Source organism: Elephas maximus, chromosome 2 (genome assembly GCF_024166365.1).
Source record: "Elephas maximus indicus isolate mEleMax1 chromosome 2, mEleMax1 primary haplotype, whole genome shotgun sequence".
NCBI lineage: Eukaryota > Metazoa > Chordata > Mammalia > Proboscidea > Elephantidae > Elephas > Elephas maximus.
In genome coordinates, this window is record NC_064820.1 from 123,196,232 (window position 1) to 123,218,172 (window position 21,941).

A 21,941-nucleotide genomic window follows, 5' to 3' on the forward strand; every position below is an offset into this window, starting at 1 on the left:
TGTCATATTTGTTGATGTTCCTATGCCAAACTAAGTTCCTTGGCCAAGTTACATGGTCAGGGTGGGAGAGAACTATACAAGGGTATGAATATAGGGAGGTGTGATTTTTCAGGGCCCGTTAATGCAATAATCTACCATACTGTTTGTCTTAGTTATCTAGTGCTCTGATAACACAAACACCGCAAGTGAATGGATTTAACAAACAGATATTTACTCTCTCACAGTATAGGAGGTTAGAAGTCTGAAATCAGGGTTCCAACTTCAGGGGAAGGCTTTCTCTCTCTGTTGGCTCTGGGGGACGATCCTTGTCATCAATCTTCCCCTGGTCTAGGAGTTTCTTAGCACAGGGATCCTGGGTCCAAAGGATGCACTTTTCTCCTAGTACCTCTTTCTTGGTTGTATGATGTCCCCATCCTCTTTGCTTGCTTCTCTTTTTTATATCTCAAAAGAGATTGACTCAAGATACAACATAATCCTGTAGACTGAGTCCTTCCTCATTAACATTACTGCCTCTAATCCTGCATCATTAACATAGAGGTTAGATTTACAACACATGGGATAATCACAACAGATTATAAAATGGTGGACAACCACACAATACTGGGAATCATGGCCTACGCAAGTCGATACTTATTTTGGAGGGACACAACTCAATCCATAACACCGTTGTAAGGAACACCTCCAAAAATCTCAGTGGCTTACTAAAACCATGGTTTATTTCTTACTCATGTCAGTCCAGCGTAGATTGGTGAGGTGACTCTCTTTACCACAGTATTTTAGAGAACAAAGCTCCTTCCAAGTCCTAGCTTTACCACTGTCTAATGCCTTCTCAGCACTGGGAATGCCTTCTAGCACACCAGAGAGGTCAGAGAATGGAGGTTTCAAGAGAGGTTTTAGGAATCAGGCCTGTAAGTGGTGTACATCAGTTTCATCCACATTCCAATGGCCAGAACTCAGTCGTATGGTACCACTCAACAGCAAGGGGGTTGGGAAATAACATGTCACCCAGGAAAGAGATGGGAAACATTTATTGGTAAGCATTAATAGTCTTTGCCACAGTTGCCAGAAGGTCACCAGATAACACTGGTTATTTACACACATCCTACCTGTGCCACCCAATATCCTGTCCTGTCACTGCATTCACGATCTGTGTTTGATACACAGTCCTCTCCATTAAGTCCAGGTGTGTCACCTCATGGTCAGGTGACCTATGTGCTAAAAAGACTATTATATGCCTCCACCCACCTACTCTATATAAAGTGAGGGACTGGGGCTAGGATAACTTCAGTAAAGCTCTCCTTTAGAAAAGCAGGAGTGCAGGCACACAGCAGTACTCGTTGGACTATAGTGATTGTTGAACCTTGCTGAACAGATATTGTGAATGCCCCCTACCATGGAGATGGGAGAAATTCCTTGTTTAGGTCCTAATTCTGCTCTCTGGGAGGGCTATCTTTGCCTATTTTTCTTTATGTTCCCTGGCTCCACCCTCTGTAGGCTCTTTCTTGTCCATCACCCTACTTAACCGCATTTAGAGTCAGCATTGGAAAGAATTTCCTCCTTGGGGGTTGCACAACTTCTAAGGTCTGCTTCCCACTGGAACAAACTTGGAGGGGGCGGCAGCGAAGGTTGTTTCACTGCTAGAACAATAAACAAAAAATTTTTATATTCTGACTTGAGATTTTGTTGAAAAGATATTTTCCTCCTAACTTTGTAGGCTTCAGACTTATTTACCTCCATTCCAGTCAGTTTTGTACACAACCACTGTCAAAGTTCATTTCTAAATATAATTTTTCAGTCCGATTTAGATCTTTGGTTCTGTACTCCCACGTCTCTTTTTCTTTACTTGAGGCCAACTTGAAGCTATCTGAAACAATAAGTAATAAGAAGAAACACGTATAATCTGATCTTTTCTATAGGGTTGGGTCATTTGCTCACTGAGAAGTTTTATTGGTTGTTTGCTCCTCAAAGCCTTTCAAAATCTCGTCTTTCACTGTTTAAAACCTAGCAACAGCTGACTTTCTAAACTTAAAAGACTCTGAATTTCTAGACTCTTTATTCTCTTTCAGTTCTGCTTACAAGACAGCCAAATTCTTTCCTGAGTTTATCTTTTTCAAGTAGTGACTTATCAAATGTAGCCAATAAACACCAACACACGCTTTTAATTTGGAGCAATGTTAGACTTCCAGAAAAGTTGCAAAAATAGTACAGAGCTCCCATATACCCTTCATCCAGCTTCCTTGAATGTAAACATTTTACATAACCAGGAAATGAAATCAGGAAATGAATACACCTTATTCAAATTTTGCCAGTTTTCCCGCTATTATCTTTTTTCTGGTCCAGGTTCCAGTCCAGGAATCCTTGTTGCATTTAGTTTTTGAATCTCCTTCTTCCTTACATGAAGATTAAAAAAAAAGAGTAGTATACTATAAATATTGCTTTGCAGTTTTTGTTTGTCATTTAATCAATACATCAGCTCATGGAAATCTTCCTCATTCAGTTTTTTTAAAACTTTTAATTTTGAGACAATTGTTGATTCACAGACAATTGTAAAAATATTACAAAGCGATCCTGTATTCCCTTGACCCAGTTTTCCCCAGTGTTAACATCTAGTGTAACTATAGTACAATATCGCAACCAGAAAATTGGTATCTATGCAATCCACAAACCTTACACGGATTTCACCAGTTTTACCTGCACTCATTTGTGTATGTATATGTACGTGTATGTTACATGTGTGTATTTAGATTTATGCCACTTTATCTCATACAAAACAGTTCCACCACACGGCTCCCTTGTGTTACCCTTTTTAGTCATTGTCACTGCCCTCCTTTCCTCCTCTTCCCTAACCCTTGGCAACGACTAATCTGTTTTCCATCTCTATAATTCTGACATTTCAAGAATGTTGAATAAATGGAATCATATTGTATGTAACATTTTGAGATTTTTTTTCTCTCAGAATAATTTCATTGAGATCCATCCAAGTTGTTGCATGTATTAATAGTTTGTTCTGTATATAGCACTAACAACAGTTATTTCTGAATATATTCCATGGTATGGGTATATCATAGTTCGTTTAACCATTCACCAGTTGAAAGGCATTGGGTTGTTTCTAGTTTTGGGCTATTACATATAAAGCTGCTGTAAACATTTGTGTGCATTCTTGTTATATAAGATGATAAATGTCCCTATTTGGGGCCTCTTTTGCTTGGATTTTCTGTTCCTTGAAGCCAAAGCATCTTAACCAGTACTGAATGTAAAGGATGAGCTTGGAACTCTGCTAAGCACTTTATCTGCATGAAGTAATTTAATATACATTAATCCCCATAATAACACTGTGATGAACGTGTTTTATCATATACATTTTACTCATGGGGAAATAATAGCATAGTTAAATACCTTGCTTTAGACCACACAACTATAAAATAGGAAAAACAAAGATAACTTGAAATCCTTTATAAATATTTTATACCTCCCCTACCTTTTAATTTTTCTCTGAAACACATGGAAAAAGTAAAATTGCGGTGTTCTGCTTTTAAGCACCTAGAAATTCCTATGGGCATATAAAAATATTAGAAAATGTAGAATTTGACAAACATTGTATCTTATTGCTAAGTAGCTTTAGACAAGTCGTTATTCTCGTGTATTTCAAACACATTCTATACCATTGCTAGGCACTAGGAATACAAACATTTAGGCATTTCAATACCTAATGATAGCTAGGTACTTAACATATGCTGTATTCACATCAAGGCTATAAAATTAGTCTTACATATACCCATTTAAGGATGAGAAAATTGAAGCTCAGGGAGGCTAATTAGGTAGTTCAAGCCACAAAGCTAATAAATGATGGGGTCAATAAATGGTGGAACTAAGAGGAGATGGTGTGCGATTGATAGCAGTATGTGTCTGACCCCCATGCAAAATGTTTTCAGTTTTATCATAACACATTTGGTGCATCTAGATATTACCTACTTTCTATGTTTTGTCCTAGAATGAAGATGGGTTTCATGATTTGCTGGCCTAGTTTCCATCCCTACCCCAGTAATTATCAACAGCATGGTGTTGGGGCAATTTTTTAATCTCTTTTAGTCTCAGTTTCCTCATTTGTGTCATGGGTAATAGAACTACTTCACGTGGTTTTTTATAGAACTCGGTACTTCATATGGTTTAAATATACTAATAGAACTACTCCACATGGAGATTAGGGAAAATAAAGACAATGTCCCCATTGAGGGTTTTATTATTGCATAGCTAAGGAAATTATGATCTACTGAGATCAAGGTAGTAATAAATGTTCACCCAGTTCATTGGAGACTGTCTTAGGCTGGGTTCTCTAAAGAAGCAAAACCAATAAAGCACATAAATACATATATAAAAAATAATATAGAGACATTTATATTAAGGAAATGGCTCACGTAGTTGTAGAGGCTGGAATTCAGGTCAGGCTGGAGGCTTCTCCTGATTCATGTAGCTGCAGGGGCTGGGGAAACCAGGATTGGCAAGTCAGACAGCAGGGCTTTGGTTCATAGGCTGTGAAGACCGATGAATCCAAAGATGGGCAGGCAAGACAGTAGTTAAACTGCTAGCTCAAATCCCAAGAGCCAGAGGTCAGATTAAAAGAAGCCAGCACACGATCCAGTGCGAGCAAAAGCCCATGAGCCTTGCCAGAAAGTCCACTTATATTAGATGCAGTTTACACTCCCAAAGAAACTCCCTTTCGACTGATTGGCTACTCACAGCAGATCCCATCATGGAGGTGATCACATTGTATCAAATCTCATCACGCAGGTGATCACATCATTATATGAATGACAAACTATATCATAACTGCCAAACCACCCAGATTCATGGCCCAACCAATTTGACACTCAATGTAAACGATCACAGTGACCATGCCAGGGCCATGAGGAGGACCTGCTCATTCAGTACTGTTTCTATTAGTAGACAAAAGATATTAGGAGTTCAGAGATTATGATTAAAGTTTTCTGAGGGCAGAGATGACCAATCCTAATTCTAGATTCTAAAATATGGCCAACTAATACATATTTACAGCATTCCTATATTTCTAGGTGTGGATGAAATAATGGCAAACAAGGTATACAAGGTCTCTGCTCTTAAGGAGCTTATATCCTAGTGATAATAGCAAATAATAAATGAATGAATATTTTCAAACAGTGGCAGATGATAACAGACTGAGGTGAGAGAGGTTATCTAGGTAAAGGATGGGGTCCTTCCTTAGATGATAAGAAAGAGATGTCCATGTGAAGTTCTGGAAGATTGCTCTGTGCAGTAGGAAACTATGCAAGTATAAATTCCTCAGAAGGTAACAAACTTGATGTGTTCAAGAGACAGAAAAATATTATTACATCTGAGGATTTAAAGTGAGGGTGAGAGTGGTGGGAGATAAGATCATGAAGGTAGGCAAGGTCCGATCACTTAGGGTCGTAATATGGAATTGACTGTTCTAGTTGCAACGAGGAGCCATTGGAGGGCTGTGGTAGAGGTGCAATCCTAACTAGTTTATGAACTTAAAAGATCACTTTGGTTGCTCTCTGGAGATTGGATGATAGGAAGCAACCACGGTGGCTAGGATTGGGTTTATGTTAGTGGGATTGTATATAAGCAAGAGAAAGTTCTCTTACCCTTCCCTGATCTTTCAAATTAAAGGGGCCCATTCCATCACATTATATAGCACTTATTACTACCATTTAATCATCTACCAAACTTGTTGCCTCTCCTCCCCACTTAGGGTTGCCAGATAAAATATAGATGACCACCTAAATTTGAATTTCAGATACACAACAAATAATTTTTTAGTATATGTATGCCCAAAATATTGCATAGGAGATTCTTGTGCTAAAAAAGTATTCCTTATTACCTAAAATTCAAATTAACTGGGTATTCTGTATTTTTATTTGCTAAATCTGGCAACCCTACACACACTAGAATGTAAATTCCACGAGACCAGGAACCTTGTCTATCTTGTTCCCCAAAGTATATCAAGGGACTAGCAATACACAGAGTCAGTGTACCGAAAAGAATTGGTTGACATTCAACCATTTCAGGAGGTATCATGTGATCAGGAACCAATAGTACTGAAGGAAGAAGTCCAAGTTGCACTGAAAGCATTGGTGAAAAACAAAGCTCCAAAATTGACAGAATACCAATTGAGGTGTTTTGACAAACGGATACAGCCATGAAAGTGCTCACTCCTCTAGGACAAGAAATTTGGAAGACAGTTACCTGGCCAACAGACTGGAAAAGACCCATATTTATGGCTATTCCCAAGAAAGGTGATCCTACCGAAAGCAGAAATTATTGAACAATATCATTAATATCACACACAAATAAAATTTTGCTGAAGATCATTCAAAAGTGGCTGCAGCAGTGTATCTACGGGGAATGGCCAGAAATTCAAGCTGGATTCAGAAGACACGGAACCAGGGATATCATTGCTGATGTCAGATGGACCTTGGCTGAAAGCAGAGAATACCAGAAAGATGTTTGCCTGTGTTTTATTGACTATGCAAAGGCATTTGACTGTGTGGATCATAGCAAATCATGGATAACAGTGCAGAGAATGGAAATTCTATAACATTTAATTGTGCTCAAAGGAACCTGTACATAGATCAATAGGCAGTTGTTTGTAATGAACAAGGGGATGCTGCTTGGTTTAAAGTCAGGAAAGGTGTGTGTCAAGGTTGTATCCTTGTACCATACCTATTCAATCTGTATGCTGACCAAATAATCCGAGAAACTGGATTATATGAAGAAGAACGTGGCATCAGGATTGGAGGAAGATTCATTAATAACATGCGATATGCAGATGACAACCTTACTTGCTGAAAGAGGACTTGAAGCACTTACTGATGAAGATCAAAGCCCACAGCTTTCAGTACGGATTACACCTCAACATAAAGAAAACAAAAATCCTCACAACTGGACCAAAAAGCCACATCATGTTAAATGGAGAAAAGGTTGAAGTTGTCAAGGGTTTCATTTTACTTGGATCCACAATTAACACCCATGGAAGCAGCAGTCAGAAAATCAAAAGATGCATCGCATTTGGCAAATCTGCTGCAAAAGATCTCATTAAAGTGTTGAAAAGCAATGATGTCACCTTGAAGACTAATGTGTGCCTGACCCAAGCCATGACGTTTTCAATCGTCTCATATGCATGTGAAAGCCAAACGATGAATCAGGAAGACCAAAGAACTGATTCCTTTGAGTTGTGGTATTGGAGAATAATAGGCTGCCAAAGAATGAATAAATCTGTCTTGGAAGAAGTACAAACAGAACGCTCCCTATAAGCAACTATGGCGAGACTAGTCTCACGTATTTGGACATGTCGTTAGAAGGCATCAGTCCCTGGAGAAGAACATCATGCTTGGTGAAGCAGACGGTCAGCCAAAAGAGGAAGAAGCTCAATGAAATGGATTGACACACTGGCTACAACAGTGGGGTTAAGGATAACGATTGTGAGGATGGCACAGGACCAGGCAGTGTTTCGTTCATGAACAGAGGGCTGTTAGGAGTCGGAACGGATTGACTGCATTTAACAACAAGCATAGTGGCAGGCATATAGTGGGAGCCCATACATGTTTATTTAATGAATTAATAAAGGATGAAACCAAATGATGAGTGACGATAAAAGAACGAACGAGACTCGTGACAGAAAGGAGGGAGAAGACATAAAGTATCTGCTTGGTGAGCACCGGTTGCGAGGCGCGGCGCGGCGCCCAGCTGAGGTCACGGGCGCCGGCGGCCCTGGTGACGTCACCACGCCTGCGCTTTGGAGCTCGCTGAGGCTCTAGTGGCGCGGGCGCTTCCTCGCCTTTTCTGGTGACTGAGGGGCTTTGCTGTGACCCCGACACAGCCCAGGCTACCTGCCGAGCCGTCAGGTCCTAGCAGTGGCCTTCGGGGACCACTGCCCCGGCATTGGCCGCCAGCCTTCAGGTCTGGGCCGCTCTCCTGCGGGGAGAACATCTCCTCAGGACCATGTCCAGGCCGAGTAGCGTCTCTCCGCGGCCCCCAGCTCCCGGCGGGGGCGGTGGAGGCGGAAGCGGCGGTGGAGGGGGCGGCCCAGCGCAGTGTGGCCTCGGGGGCGGTGGCCGGGCCAGGGGGCTGAAGGACATTCGTATCGACGAGGAGGTGAAGATAGCAGTCAATATCGCCCTGGAGCGATTCCGGTACGGGGACCAGAGAGGTGAGGTTCCTGACAGGGACCCCGCCGGCTGGCGTTCCCCCAAACTCGGACCTTCGGAGTGAGCGGGCTGCCCCCTCCACCTCAGAGAAGGAGAGAGGACCTGGGCCGCACACCCTAACCCACCCGAGTGAGCCGGCGACCTTCCTACTCCTTGCGGCCTCAGAGGCGGGCCGGGGGCTGGGACCGCGGTCCTCGCCCTCGGGTGGGATGTGTAGGACCGAACAGTGTCCCTCGGATCGGTAGGGTTATGGGGCACTTTGCCTGGCGTCAGAAGGCGAAAAGGTCAGGTTGTTACCCGTGACAGAGGCATTTCTTTCTCCGTGGAGAGGCTAAGCCACTGTCTTTTAGGTACTGGTATTTGATATCTTTTTTTTTTTTAAGTAAAAGATTGTAGTCTTATCAGAGTCGTGTTTAACCTATAAAAGTAGAAGAATAGAAGGAAATCAAACATAAATACATTGGCAATATGTGGTGCTTTGTTCAAATCCTAGGAGCGTTATAAACATTGAAAAAAGTTAAACCTGTTGCGGCATGTGAAGCATCTTCCGTGTCTCTTAAGGTTAGAAAGCTGCTTGTCTTGGGTCACCAAATGCAGAACCAGCAGCCGACCTGTGGTGAACTGTACGATGTATATTCAGTGTTCATCCTGAGTCGCTGGGTTAAAAAGAGGACCCCCTAACTCTGGAAGCTTATGGTCCAAAACAGAATGACCTGAACAGAGTGATTCTGAACTTACATCAAACAAATGTAAAACCTGAGCAATATATAACTACAAAATTCAGCCTGAAATATTGAAATATGAATTCTCTGAAGTTTCAAAAGCAAAGCAAATTGAGTTTGATGTTGAGCTTTCATAATGGTTGAGCATACCTCATCGTTGATGGAAGTTAACATTTTGTTAAACAAGTGAGGACTAAGTTAAGGTAGTAAAATATGTCCATTAGCCATTATACCAAGTCAAGATTGCAGCACAAATAGGAGTACTGTTTGATGAACATCAGAGTTCTTTATCACATTTAGGTCTAATACTTAGATGACATTTTATTAATATGAAAATTCTGGTAGACATTTAGTAGTTATTGAGTTAATATCTAAAAAAAATATATCTACATATCATAAATTTAGTAAGAATAAATATGATTATATGCTTGTGATTTTTTATTTCATATTTTGCATATATGTGTGTATTGAAGCACCTTGAAAGAAGGTTGCCTATCCAGAAGTGGTACTGACGATTTTATGTCTTTTTCCATATAGAAATGGAATTTCCTTCTTCTTTGACCAGTACTGAAAGAGCCTTTATTCATCGATTGAGTCAGTCTCTTGGTTTGGTCTCTAAAAGTAAAGGGTAAGCTGATAACTCTCTTTATTTAAAAAGGAAAAGATTATTTGCAAAAAAAAGGGAAAATGTTTCTGACTACACTTAAATAGTTATTATTGTTTTAGATTCACATTGTTAATTACCTGCATGTAGATAGACTATCAGATCTGTACTCAGTTGACATCTCTTCCTCCTGTGCTCCCTAGCCCTGCGGCAAAAAAAAAAAAAGCTAAGTTTTAACGTGTAAGAAAAAATAGTTTAAAACTTGAAGTTGATTGCTTGAGAAAAATGTTTTCTTTTTTAATAGAAATAAAGTACCTATTTTTTAAAGAATGAATGGAAAAATGATACTAAGTACAGTTATTTATAGAGCTTATCTCTGTAATTATAAGCTTTAGATCAAATTCTTATTGTTTTCTTTCCTACCGAGAAGTGAAGAATCTGATGATTAGAAATGGTTAAATGGAGCAGGAAGAAACTATGTAGTGTGTGTGTGTTTCACTGACCAATAGGGGAAAAAGTCATTTGAGCCATCCAAATTTAAGAACTCTAAAATTCTGTGGAGCTGTTTCATTTTGGGAATAGAGATTGTGAGATTGATAAAGAACAGAGTTTCTCAATATTGTCACTATTACAGTTTGGTCTGGTAAACAAATAATTTATAAGATCAGCACAAAGCTGGTTCCTATGAGGTAGAGGTTAAAGATGTCCCAATTGGGCAACTTTTCCAGACTGCTATACTACTCTATCATCTATAACATCGACTACTTTCTTTCCTCTCAGTACCCTCCCTCCCATCTTTGGGTTCGCTGATTTGCTGCAGCGTCTCACAGAACTCACAACCTGTGTACAGGAAATAGCTCATGCAGTTGTAGAGGCTGGCAGGTCCCAAATCTGTGGGTCAGGAGTAGGCCTCTCCCAACCCATGTGGCTGCAGGGGCTGATGAACTCAAACCAGAAGTTCAGACCACAGGCTGCTAGCTCACAAGGTTGCAGAAGTTGACAATCAGGTCACAATACGCCACCAGCCCATGGGGCTGCAGAGGCCCGCGAATCCTAGAATTGGCAAGTCAGATTGCAGACCTCTGGCGCCAGTCCCAAGAAGCAGAAGTCAATCAATCATGGGATCCTGAGGCACAGAGAGAGAGCCCTGCCAGGGCATCCACGCATATACCTTAGAGGCGGGCCACACCACATGGAAGGGCATAACTTGAGTAAGGGTGGGACTTAAATCACACCCTCCTGCAATGCTGTGACCCAAGGGCCCAAAACACACCCCACACCAGTCCTGCCTCATCAACATGTAGAGGTCAGAATCCACAACACATGAAGTGGAGGATAGCCAAACAATATTGAGAATAATGGCCTAGCCAAGTTCACACATATCGCCAACAGGTTCTGTATACCTTATTTGCATAGTCCCACTCAGTCATTGTGTATAAGTCACAAAGACTATGGCTGGAAGGGCCATATTAAGTAATTCATTTCACTGCAGCTGGAGAATTCTTTGTTGGTGGGCTGTCATTTACATTGTAGGATGTTTAGCATATGTGGCTTCTACCCACTAGAAGCTGATAATATCTACCATACCAGTTGTGACAGTGCCTCTAGACATTGCCATGTGTCCCTTCTGATATAGAGGACGGAAAAATATAAAATTTCAGCTTACCTGTTTTTAGGTTAAGAAGAGGGAAAATAAAACTACACACCTACACACACACATCACACATTATGTATATGTCAAGTAAGAATGAGTAGGAAAATCCTGAGATTAAAGTATGTTTTCTCAGAAAAATACTGAGAATGAGTGTCTTGCGTGTAAATGCCCGGTGCTAGATTAGTGACCCAGACGAGGGATTTAGCTTAAGTGAATGTGTAATTGTGGTTAGGTTCTTGAGCATGCTCAAATTATAGTCTAGTAGGTAAAATACTGTACTGGAAAATAAAAATCCTTTATTCAAAAACACCTGGGCCAAATATGTTTTGAGATTCAGATTTTAGAAAAGGATTATGGTGCATTTGCCGTGTATTATGCAGTACCCCTAATAAAGTATTGGTGTCACCTTTAATCACATTAATATTTCTGTTGGAAAAATGTATGAATATTCACAGAGAGATTATAAATTAAGACTATAAATACCCTCATGCCAGCTGGGTCAGGTTTTGTTGCTAAATTACGTTGTTGCAAACTTACAGAAAAACTTACAGTTTTCATAGCTTTTTGGGTTTCAGCATTGCAGATAAGGGGTGGGCCTGTAGTACAAAAGACCTGTTAATAAATGCACAGTTCTTAGCTACATCATTTATGTGATTTTGAGTTCCAAACAGTTGACTTAGAAATAACCATTAGAAATGACTCTTAGAAAAGCAGTCTGTTTTAGAATTGACTACCTCTGCTTCAGTTCAGTATCATGATCACTTAAGGTATGACCCAGAATGGACAGACATCTAGGGAGGGGGTGAGCAAGAAAGAAATTATCAGGACAAAGAAGAAGGATTAGGGAACCTTGAGTCAGAGAGAGAGAGAAAGAGGGAAAAGGAAAGAGATGCTAAGGGAAGCAAGGCATCCCTACCTGCTCATCCAGTCCCCAATATCTGTTTCCCAAACCTTCTTATCAAACATCCTAGTTCCCTCTTTCACCTTTTCATCTTTGTGCAAACTAAGTAACCATATTTATCTAATGACCCTCATGATTTTCAAATACCTTTCTTCCTTTTCACAGGTATGAAAGTGTGTCTTCTTAGGAAAATCTAAAGGAAAGAATATGTATGTTTTCTCAGCAAAATATGAAGAACTAAATTACGTTGAATATACTTGTCAATCCTCTAATTTTTTTCACTTATATGAGAATTTGTTCCTGAGTAATATTTCAACGGTTTTGTGATCACTCTTGGGCAAAGATTTTTTTCCACCCTTCAGCGTTAAATTCATGGCCTTTATTGTTGTTGTTGTTGGTAATTTCCATGGAGTCAGCTCCAAATCATGGTGACCATAATGAAATGTTGCCTGGTCCTGTGCCATCTTCATGAGCGTTGGTATGTTTGAGTCCGTTGTTGAAGCTGTTATGTCAGTCCACCTCACTGAGGGTCACCCTCATTTTTGCCGACCCTTTTCATAGACTTTACAATTTAGTTTTTTGGCTATTTTTACTTTGTGCCTGATAATTACAGTTCCTCAGTACATATTTGAGAGACAACCTGGTATAGAGGAAAGGGTAAGAAATCTGGGTTCTACTTCCAGTCTCTCACTGCCTCATCCTTTAGCTTTGGTTAAGTTCCTAAACTTTGAAGGCCTGTTTTCTTAAATGTAGTAAATGAAGGGTTAATCTTTTCATTTTAATGATGATTTTAATATTCTGTAGTTTATTTTAAGGAGCCCTGATGACACAGTGGTTAAGCACTGACCTGCTAACCGAAAGGTTTGAACCCATCAGCCACTCTGTGGGAGAAAGATGTGGCAGTCTGCTCCGTAAAGATTTACAGCCTTGGAATCCCTATGGGGCTGTTCTGCTCTGCCCTATAGGGTCACTAGGAGTTGGAATTGACTCAATGGCAATGGGGGTAGTTTATTTTGAGCTTCTTTTAAGGTTTTTAAAAATAGCTTTCAGGCTTCCTGTGTGATAATTTGCAATTTCTTTCTCATCAATTTCTCCTTTTTGCCATCATTTCTTTCAAAATGAAGCCATGTGTGTTGGATTTTGGTTTCCATCTTCTACTAAAGAATTGAATTTAGTTTGGTTTTGATTATTTTTTTTAATTGCTCATCTTTTGATGAAAATGTTCTTCTTAGAGTAATATACCCGTTTTGTGATCTTTGTATATCCTGAAATTTTCTTTGAAACTCTAGTCAGATTTCCCAAACCAAAATCTTCACCTCTTTACAGTTTGTTTACTTTTTTCCCCAACTAAGACCCCTGTGCTTTGGTCCTAAGAGCACATTTTTCTTAATTTTTAGTTCGTTTATGAACAAAACAAAATCCCTTTCCTCTTCTTCTTAGTCCAGGTTAGACAGAATGGAATTTACAAAATAAACTTTTAAATGGAATTTACAAAATAAAAGCTTGTGGATGAGAAAATATAAAGTATATGAAGGTAGGTTTTCCAAGTACATGTTTCTTATCCTGTGCTTGCTGAAGTCTCTGCTTACTGGGTACCCGACAGCTGTACTTAGAAGGCTCAACTCTAGAAGAAAACTCCCTTTTCAGATTTGGCTTACTGCTTCCATTGCCTTCTACCTTGGAAGGTTGCATTAAAGTGATCAACTCTAGTTAGTGAATTTTTGGATGTCCACTGGGGAAAACTATGGTTTCCAATAATTATAAAAGCAGCTAAAATTTGTTAAGTGCTCTTGTGTTAGGTGCTTCAAATGGATTCTTATTTAATCCTCACAACAATCTTGTGGGTTCTGTTATTAACATCTGGTGCTTACATAGCAGATGAGGCAATTAAAGCTTAGAGTAGGTTAAATAATTTTTCAAGGCCACACAACTAGTAAATGGAAGAGCCGGAATTTAAACAAAGTTAATGTTCAGTTAATTTTTGATGTTCACAGTAAATTCATAGCAATGTACTGTCAAGAGTATTGTCATAGCAAGGTATTGTCAGGAGTTAGAATGAAAACATTATAGGGCTTATCCTCCACGCTGCTTTCTAGGCTATGAAGGCCACAAAAAGAACAAATTTACCACAACTATAGTGACCATGGTATGAAAGCAACTGTGTTTAGTGAAAAAAATAAAGTTAACTGGTTGGTTTTTTAGTTTCTAGGTAATCATAAAAAAGTGTGAATTAGTATGTTACAAACTTTAAGAAAATTATAATTCTGTATTACAGTATTGGAGAGGAAATGGTTAAAATTATTTTAATTGTTTTATCCCTACGGCATCACTTAAGAATGGCACACAATGACAACAAACACTTGTTAAGGAATAGATGACACCATAGAAAGTTTACAATTCATTAAAGGATTCACTAATGAATTTTCAGAAATTAAAAATCTTAGTAAATTGAAGGGCTCATTTAGTAGATTTAGATAGCTACAGCTTTATGGATTAATTACAAGTTTAATATCAGTCTTAAGATGAAGATATTATTGAACAATTTAATATCTTAGGAAAATTAAAAAACTATCCATGTAATTTTCATTGTATTTGTAGCTGTGTTGCATATTTCTATAATATGATAGTGACATTAACAAATAGTTAAAAATTTCTGAAGAATTTGGGTAATTTTTTAAAATATAAGAAATGATGTTTTTCTGACTATAATTATAATAATAAACCTAAACCAAACCAATTGCCTTTGCATCATTTGTGACTCATGGCGACCCCCATGGTCAATGATTGTGACCTTTTGGAAATAGATTGGCAGGCCTTCTTCTGAGGTGCCTCTGGATGGATTTGAATTGACAGTTTTTTGGTTAAGTGTTCTGCTGCTAACCAAAAGGTCAGCAGTTGAAATCCACCAGCCGCTCCTTGGAGACACTATGGGGCAGTTCTACCATGTCCTCTAGGGTCGCTGTGAGTCAGAATCATCTAGATGACAGTGGGTTTTTTTGTTGTTGTTAACTAAGCACTCAACAGTTTGTGCCACAGGGGCTTCTTAATTATAATAATAAAAACTTTTATTTAGTGCTTACCCTTTAACAGATACTGTATTTTACATGCATTATCTCATTTAATCATATGATGGTCCTTTGAGGTAGCTATTACAGGTTTCCCTTGCTATCCGAGAGTAGAGCGTTCCTATGAAGCCTTTCATAAGTGGAAATGGCATAAAGCGAAGAAGCAGTTACCATTAATTTGTATGGAAAGAACTTTTGAGCATTCCCAGACCCCAAAAATAACCTACCAAATCATAGCAAATAACGCATAAAACTTTTATGAGCTCTCTTAGCTTTCTGATACCATAGGATACACTGTGCTAACAGATGCACAAAACAAATCGAGTTAAAGCACAGATGCTCACAGACACAGTTCAACAGTATGGTGGCTTGATGCCGAGATGCTGAGTGTAGTTCCCAGGGAAGGAGCTTGGTGATGCCACTCTCGCTGCTTGGGATACGCGCTGCATCTTTAATGGCTTGCTGCAAAACAAACCATGAAAGCTATTTCTGCTTTTTGCCTTTTTTCTTAAAAGCTAAAATCCTCTTCGAATTTCTTTTGGTTAGTGAAAACAGGTACTAATGTAGGTCTTTTGTAAAAGCAAAAAGGTGTAAAGCGAACTTTGGAAAAGCAGAGGATACCTGTATTTTTATCTTAGACTCAGAGCCACAGTTTGCTTATGATCCCACAGCTGGAGTAGTAGAGCTGGAATTCAGACCCAGGTCTGTATGCCTTCAGAACCTGAGCCCTTAACCAGTACTACACTGCTAGGTTAGGGACATGTGTGATTAAATCAGTCAAAACACATTTGAAGACTTCCTGTGTGATAACATTGTATAAAAGGCATGGTCAATCCTGGGCCGGTTGAAGAAACAAATACTCCTATATTACATAACTTGAGAACAATTATAAATCATTATTACCTTACAATTAAAGGCTAGAGCTAGAAACTTTGAAAAAGTTCATTAAAAAAAAATGTACATCTGAAAATAGTTGTTAGGAATGCTGATATATGCTTTTTTGGTCCAACCACTTAACTTGGCTCTCTTAACAGATCTTCATGGAGTGTGACATTACATTACCAGCATGCTGTGGAAACATTCAGTGGGACATTCTAGTGTGAATGGTGAACTGTAACTTTTTCATTATCATTTCTAGATTCTTTTGTTCAAGTTGGTTTCCCTCTGTATGCTTCCCAGCATGTGTTAACTGGTGATGTTTTATCTACTATGAAGCCTGTTAGAGACAAACTTTAAAACTTATAGGTAAGTAAGCCTTTTTTGTTGATTTATAATAGGCTTTGTAACATTTTAAAATTATAAATGAAAATGGTCTTTTGACCATTTTAGCACCAGGCCCCTCTACTGATTTTTTTTTGGGGTGGGAGGACTTTCAGTATCTTATCTCAAAGCATTTTGATTTTTAAAAATGTTTTGCTTGAGATGTATTTTCTGAGTAGGCTTATATCATATGTGAACAGATTGACTATATGTGGTAAATAAATGATTTTTATTGATATTCAGGAAGGGAGCAAATAGATACCTAACTGTGAAGAAAAAAGATGGATCAGAAGCAGCTCATGCAATGATGACCTGTAATTTGACTCATAATACAAAACATGCTGTTAGGAGCCTAATTCAAAGATTTCCTGTCACCAATAAAGAGCGTACTGAACTTCTGCCTAAAACGGAAAGAGGGAATGTGTTTGCAGTTGAAGCTGGTATGTGTTTTCTGGGGAGCTTCCTTGTTTATCCTATTATTTGATGACTGTTCTTTTTCCATTTTAGATGTATTTTTAAAAGCTAAGATGAAATAAGATTTCTCATTTTGAATGGAGATTGTTAAAAATGACTGAAAGTTGTGAAAATTTTGGAATGAAATGTAACGTGAAGGCATGTCATAGAGTTGATACAAGTTTTTAGAAAAATGTTATACTAATAAACCAAACCAAACACATGCTTTCGAGTTGATTCTGAGTCAGCGACCCTATAGGACAGACTAGAACTGCCCCATAGGGTTTCCAAGGAGTGGCTGGTGGATTCATATAGGACCTTATAGCAACCTTATAGGTAAGAATTTCCCCTATTTCACAGCTGAAGAAACTAGGGCTTAGAGAAGTTAAATAATATGTTCACGTCCGCTCAACCAGCCAGTAAGCTGCATTGCTGGGATTTGACTGCAAGGGCTGGACTTTTCCTATATTACACTGCCGTGACATACTAACAAGTAAGATTTTGAATTGGGGGCTTAGCTTCTGGTAAAAGACAGGACAGAGTCTTTAGTACATTAACTTGCTCAAAGGTAGATAAATGTGTATTTAGATTATAAAATGAAGTTGTTAATTTTATTATTTGAAAAAATAACTTCTCTAATGAGAAAATTATTTTATCTTCTATACCCAACTACCTACCTGTTGCCGTCGAGTCGATTCCGACTCATACCTACCACCACACTCATAGCAACCCTATAAGACAGAGTAGGACTGCCCCATAGGGTTTCCAAGGAGTGCCTGCTGAATTTGAACTGCCAACCTTTTCATTAGCAGCAGCAGCAGCTCTTAACCACTAAGCCACCAGAGTTTCCTAATAACCTATAGTGGTATAATTTGCGTAATTGTTACTGTCTGTTGGCGTGGGTCTGCATGATATAGGAAACACAGGATCCCCGATACCAAGAAACTTTTTTAAACAGATACACAACATTTTGAGCTATGTGAAGAATATAAAACACATTGTGCCTGTTTTTTATTTCTTCTTGGTTAGTTAAATGTGAATGTTGGCAAAAATGTTCAGTTAGGAAATTTGTTAAGCATTAGAGCCTTATATTTACAAATATTATTCTATTTGATCTTAAGTGTATAACTTCAAACGTGTTATTTTCCTTTTTCTTAATGTGTTTTCATATTGTATATAACAGATTTTATAAGTTGGATACATTATGTTTCATACTATAAAATTTTAATTTTCTGTGATATTATTGATGGAAACCTAAAGCAAGCCTCAAGAGCATTTTAGAATATCAAAATTGTCTTTAATGGTTATTGATGATTGACTTTTGTGCATTTTTAAGCACCATGCACCAAAAATACTGTGGAGAAATTAGTGTTTTAATTGATACTGAAATTTGTAACATGTTCTGTAAAGATATTAAGCGTAAGATTACAACAGATTTTAAGGCAGTGCTTGCTAAATTTATGTAGACTGAATAGAGAAGAAACACTTGAAAGGAATTAATTAGCCTTAATAATTTGAAAGGTTAGAAACTATCTTTGTTTTTATGCTTGTTTTTCAATGTTGATCATAATTTTTTTGCTCTTTTTTCATTTTCAAAGAAAATCGGGAAATGAGCAAGACAAGTGGACGACTTAACAATGGTATACCTCAGATTCCAGTGAAAAGAGGAGAATCCGAATTTGATTCTTTCAGGCAATCTCTTCCAGTGTTTGAGAAACAAGAAGAAATTGTTAAAATAATTAAAGAGAATAAAGTAGTTTTGATTGTGGGAGAAACTGGGTCAGGAAAGACCACACAGGTTTGTTTCTTTTTTGTTGTTTATAGGACAAGAAAGAAATATTTTATCCCATTTTGTAGTTTTATATCAAATCTATAGCACATGTATTTTAGAGATAACATATATAAAATACTTAGCAAAATGTTTTGCACATAGTGGCTAAATTAGAAGTAATATTAATAACAACAAATATTATAAAGTTGACTGTAGAATGGAATTGATATGACAGATGAGGTTTGGATGCTTAGAATCAAGGTGGTTCATCATCATAAAGTTTTACTAATAGGACAACAGATGGGAAGTAAGGCATGATGATATGACTTTTTCCTGTTTATATTCCTTAACTTTCAGTATATTAAAAGAGTAAAATGACTTTGCTTTTGCTAGAGATTCAGATAAGATAGTCAATATAATTGTGCATTTTCTTCTTTTATGGACAAATAAATTTGCTTTTCACAATTGCCTAAGATTTCCTGTGGTTGTATTGGTTCGTTTAATAACTTGAGTGGTGAGAGAGGTTGACCAGAAACCTCACCAGAGTCATTTATTTGTAAGACCTAACCATTTTCACAGAAGTATAACTCTTTATCCCTAAAACTTGAGTCTGTAAAACTAAATAATTGAAAGCATGACGAGATTTTTATCTGAAAACAATATATAATGTTTTTCTTTTACGCTTAAGTAAAATTCCATAAAGTCATTCCAGAGACTCTATCCAGATATCTTAGATTGTTATAATTGTTTTGGGGTAAATTTTGCCACTAGGCCTTAAGTGTAACAGTGTATTTATATTTAGTAGAGATTATGGAGTTTTGATAAAATATAACAAATGTTTTTATTTAAATGTCCTTGCTAATGATATTTGTATATTGGAATAATAGATGCCTGTTTTCACAATTATGTATATCATTTTATAAAATATGAAAAGATACTTGAGAATTTAACTAGGAATTAAATATACTTTTTCTTTTCAAGAAGAAACTATAAATCTAATGGGTTTAAACCTAAGAAATATTTGTAACTTGTTCAAGGAGTTAAAGAAAAATGCTACATTAAAATTACTAGTGTTTCTGTTTTATGAAATATAAACTTAACATAGCAGAATTTAAAGTTAATATCATTAGCCAGCTCCATCTTACCTTTAGTGATATTAGGTATTTGCAGAACTGTTTGAATTGTTTTTCTAATTCATGTTCGTTGTGTTAAATTCGAACATTATAGAAAATATTACGTAGGAAGTAAATGAGTTCTAATTCTCCTGCCACCCTTCTTCCCCCTACATTAGTCCAAAACTTGGAGTATATTTTTCTGTTATTGTTTTGTTCTCATTATACCGTTGACATACATTGTTTTATTTTTCTTTTGGCAAACTTGGGATAATATCATATGCACATTTTGAATCTTGCTTTTTTTCACTTAACAGGTAGTGGCTATTTAGAGAGATGCCTCATTTTAAAAACAATTCCATAGTATTCCTGATCATTTCTGTAGTAGCAGTTTATTTTGTGGCTGGGTTTTTGTAAGGATTATCTCATTTAAACCTTTCAATAAGCCTAAGACATGTAGACTTTATTATCTCCTTTTCAGATGAGGAATAAAAATAGAAACTTAGAGATGTTAACCTTCCCAAATTCACATAGCTAGGAAGTGGCAGAGCAGGAATTCAGACAAACTATCTTGCTCTTGTAATGTGCAATGAAACCTGTGAGAGCTAGATTTCAGCGGGGCTGCCTTGTCTTCTCAGGTCTCACAAGTTTTCCGCCTTTGACAGGATGCGGTCTTACCACTTTTCTGCCAGTCATTTTAGTGGAAAATATTTGAGTTTTCCTTCTCTGACAGTTTTTACCTTACACAGGTTCCGGCTTTCGCAGGTTTTACTGTACTTACTTTCGTACAGTGTATCATAATATTTTATTGCTTATTTGTGGGACTGTTTCAGTAGGATAAATTCCGAGACGTGGAAATGCTGGATCAAAGAAAGGATATGGCAGTTAAAATTTTAATAGCTGTATTAACTAGCTATTGTCCAATAACTTTAAACAGTATTGAAAGTATTGAATGTTCCCATTTCTCTAAAGCCTGAGCAACAATGGAATAATTTTGTTTTACCTTTATCAATCTGACAAGCAAAATATGTTTTAATTTATAGTTCTTTGAGAATTAAGTATCTTTTCATCTGCTTATTGTATATTTGTTTATATTCTGTGAATTCCTTATTTATATCCCATTTTCTCTTGCCTTAATCACTGCTGAATTTATTTTTAAGAGTGCTTTATATATTATATATATATATCTGTAATTTAATAGAAAAGTAATTTCTCCAAGCTTTTTGTTTGCTTTTTAGTTTTGCTTATGGCACCTTTACTTATTTAGTAGTTTTGTATTTTTTTTAATCAAATCTGTTTTTTTTTTTTTAAGGGCTTCTGTGTTACGGACAATGCTTAGAAAGGCTTTTCCTACCCCAAGATCATAAAAATATTTTCCTATACATATTTTATTCTAATACTTTTATACTTAGTTTTAAAAATCCACTTTGAATTTATTTTATTGTATCCTATCAGTAGAAATCTTATTTTTTTTGATATCTAGTTGTTCCAGTATAACTGTTATTTAGTAGCCTATCCTTTTCCCAATTTAAGATGCCACTTTTAATCAAATACTAAGTTTTTATAGTGCCTGTGTCTCTTTCAGAAACCCCGTGGTGTAGTGGTTAAGAGCTCGGCTGCTAACCAAAAGGTCAGCAGTTTGAATCCACCGGGTGCTCCTCAGAAACCCTATGGGGAAGGTCAGCTCTGTCCTATAGGGTTGCTATGAGTCGAAAATGACTTGATGCCAATGAGTTTGGTTTGGTGTTTTTTTTTTTTTTTTTGATTTAGGTCTATTTCTGGAATTTTTGTTATGTATGTTTAATCATCTTTTCTTACACCAGGATCCACTTTTTTGCTTTTTAAATTTTACAGTATATATTACTATGTATAAAGATACTAGAATATATATGTATTACAGTTATTTTACAATATTCTTCATTATCGTCTATTTTTAAACAATTCTTGGTGGTTCTTGTGTATTTATGTTTCTGGATAAACTAGTAAAAGTTAAAAAAAATTCCAGAGGATGAGAAATGCATGAAGAGATGCTCTCTGTCATTCGTAGTTAAAGAAATAAAAATCAAAACAATTATATTTTTTAACTATTAGATTAGCAGAAATGAAAAAATTGATGATACCTAGTATTGGCATGGATATTGAAAAATCAGCACCTTCTGCTTTTTTGGTAGAAGTATAAGTGGTTTAGAGGACAG

General features: G+C 37.3%; 1 protein-coding gene across 5 annotated transcripts in view; it reads left to right on the plus strand.

The window, feature by feature from the left end:
- Positions 1–7,785: 7,785 nt before the first annotated feature.
- YTHDC2 (YTH N6-methyladenosine RNA binding protein C2) overlaps positions 7,786–21,941 on the plus strand; it is a 68,238-nt gene continuing 54,082 nt past the window's right edge. For 2 of the 5 annotated variants that reach the window (XM_049872346.1, XM_049872354.1), the window contains exons 1-4: positions 7,786–8,206; positions 9,464–9,554; positions 16,654–16,850; positions 18,462–18,661. In XM_049872346.1, the coding sequence (XP_049728303.1) occupies positions 7,999–8,206; positions 9,464–9,554; positions 16,654–16,850; positions 18,462–18,661 (696 nt within the window). In that variant the 5' untranslated portion in view covers positions 7,786–7,998. Of the gene's footprint in view, positions 8,555–9,463; positions 9,555–16,288; positions 16,396–16,653; positions 16,851–18,461; positions 18,662–21,941 lie in introns of those variants that run through there. The other 3 variants (XM_049872362.1, XM_049872372.1, XM_049872379.1) reach the window with 3 other exon arrangements.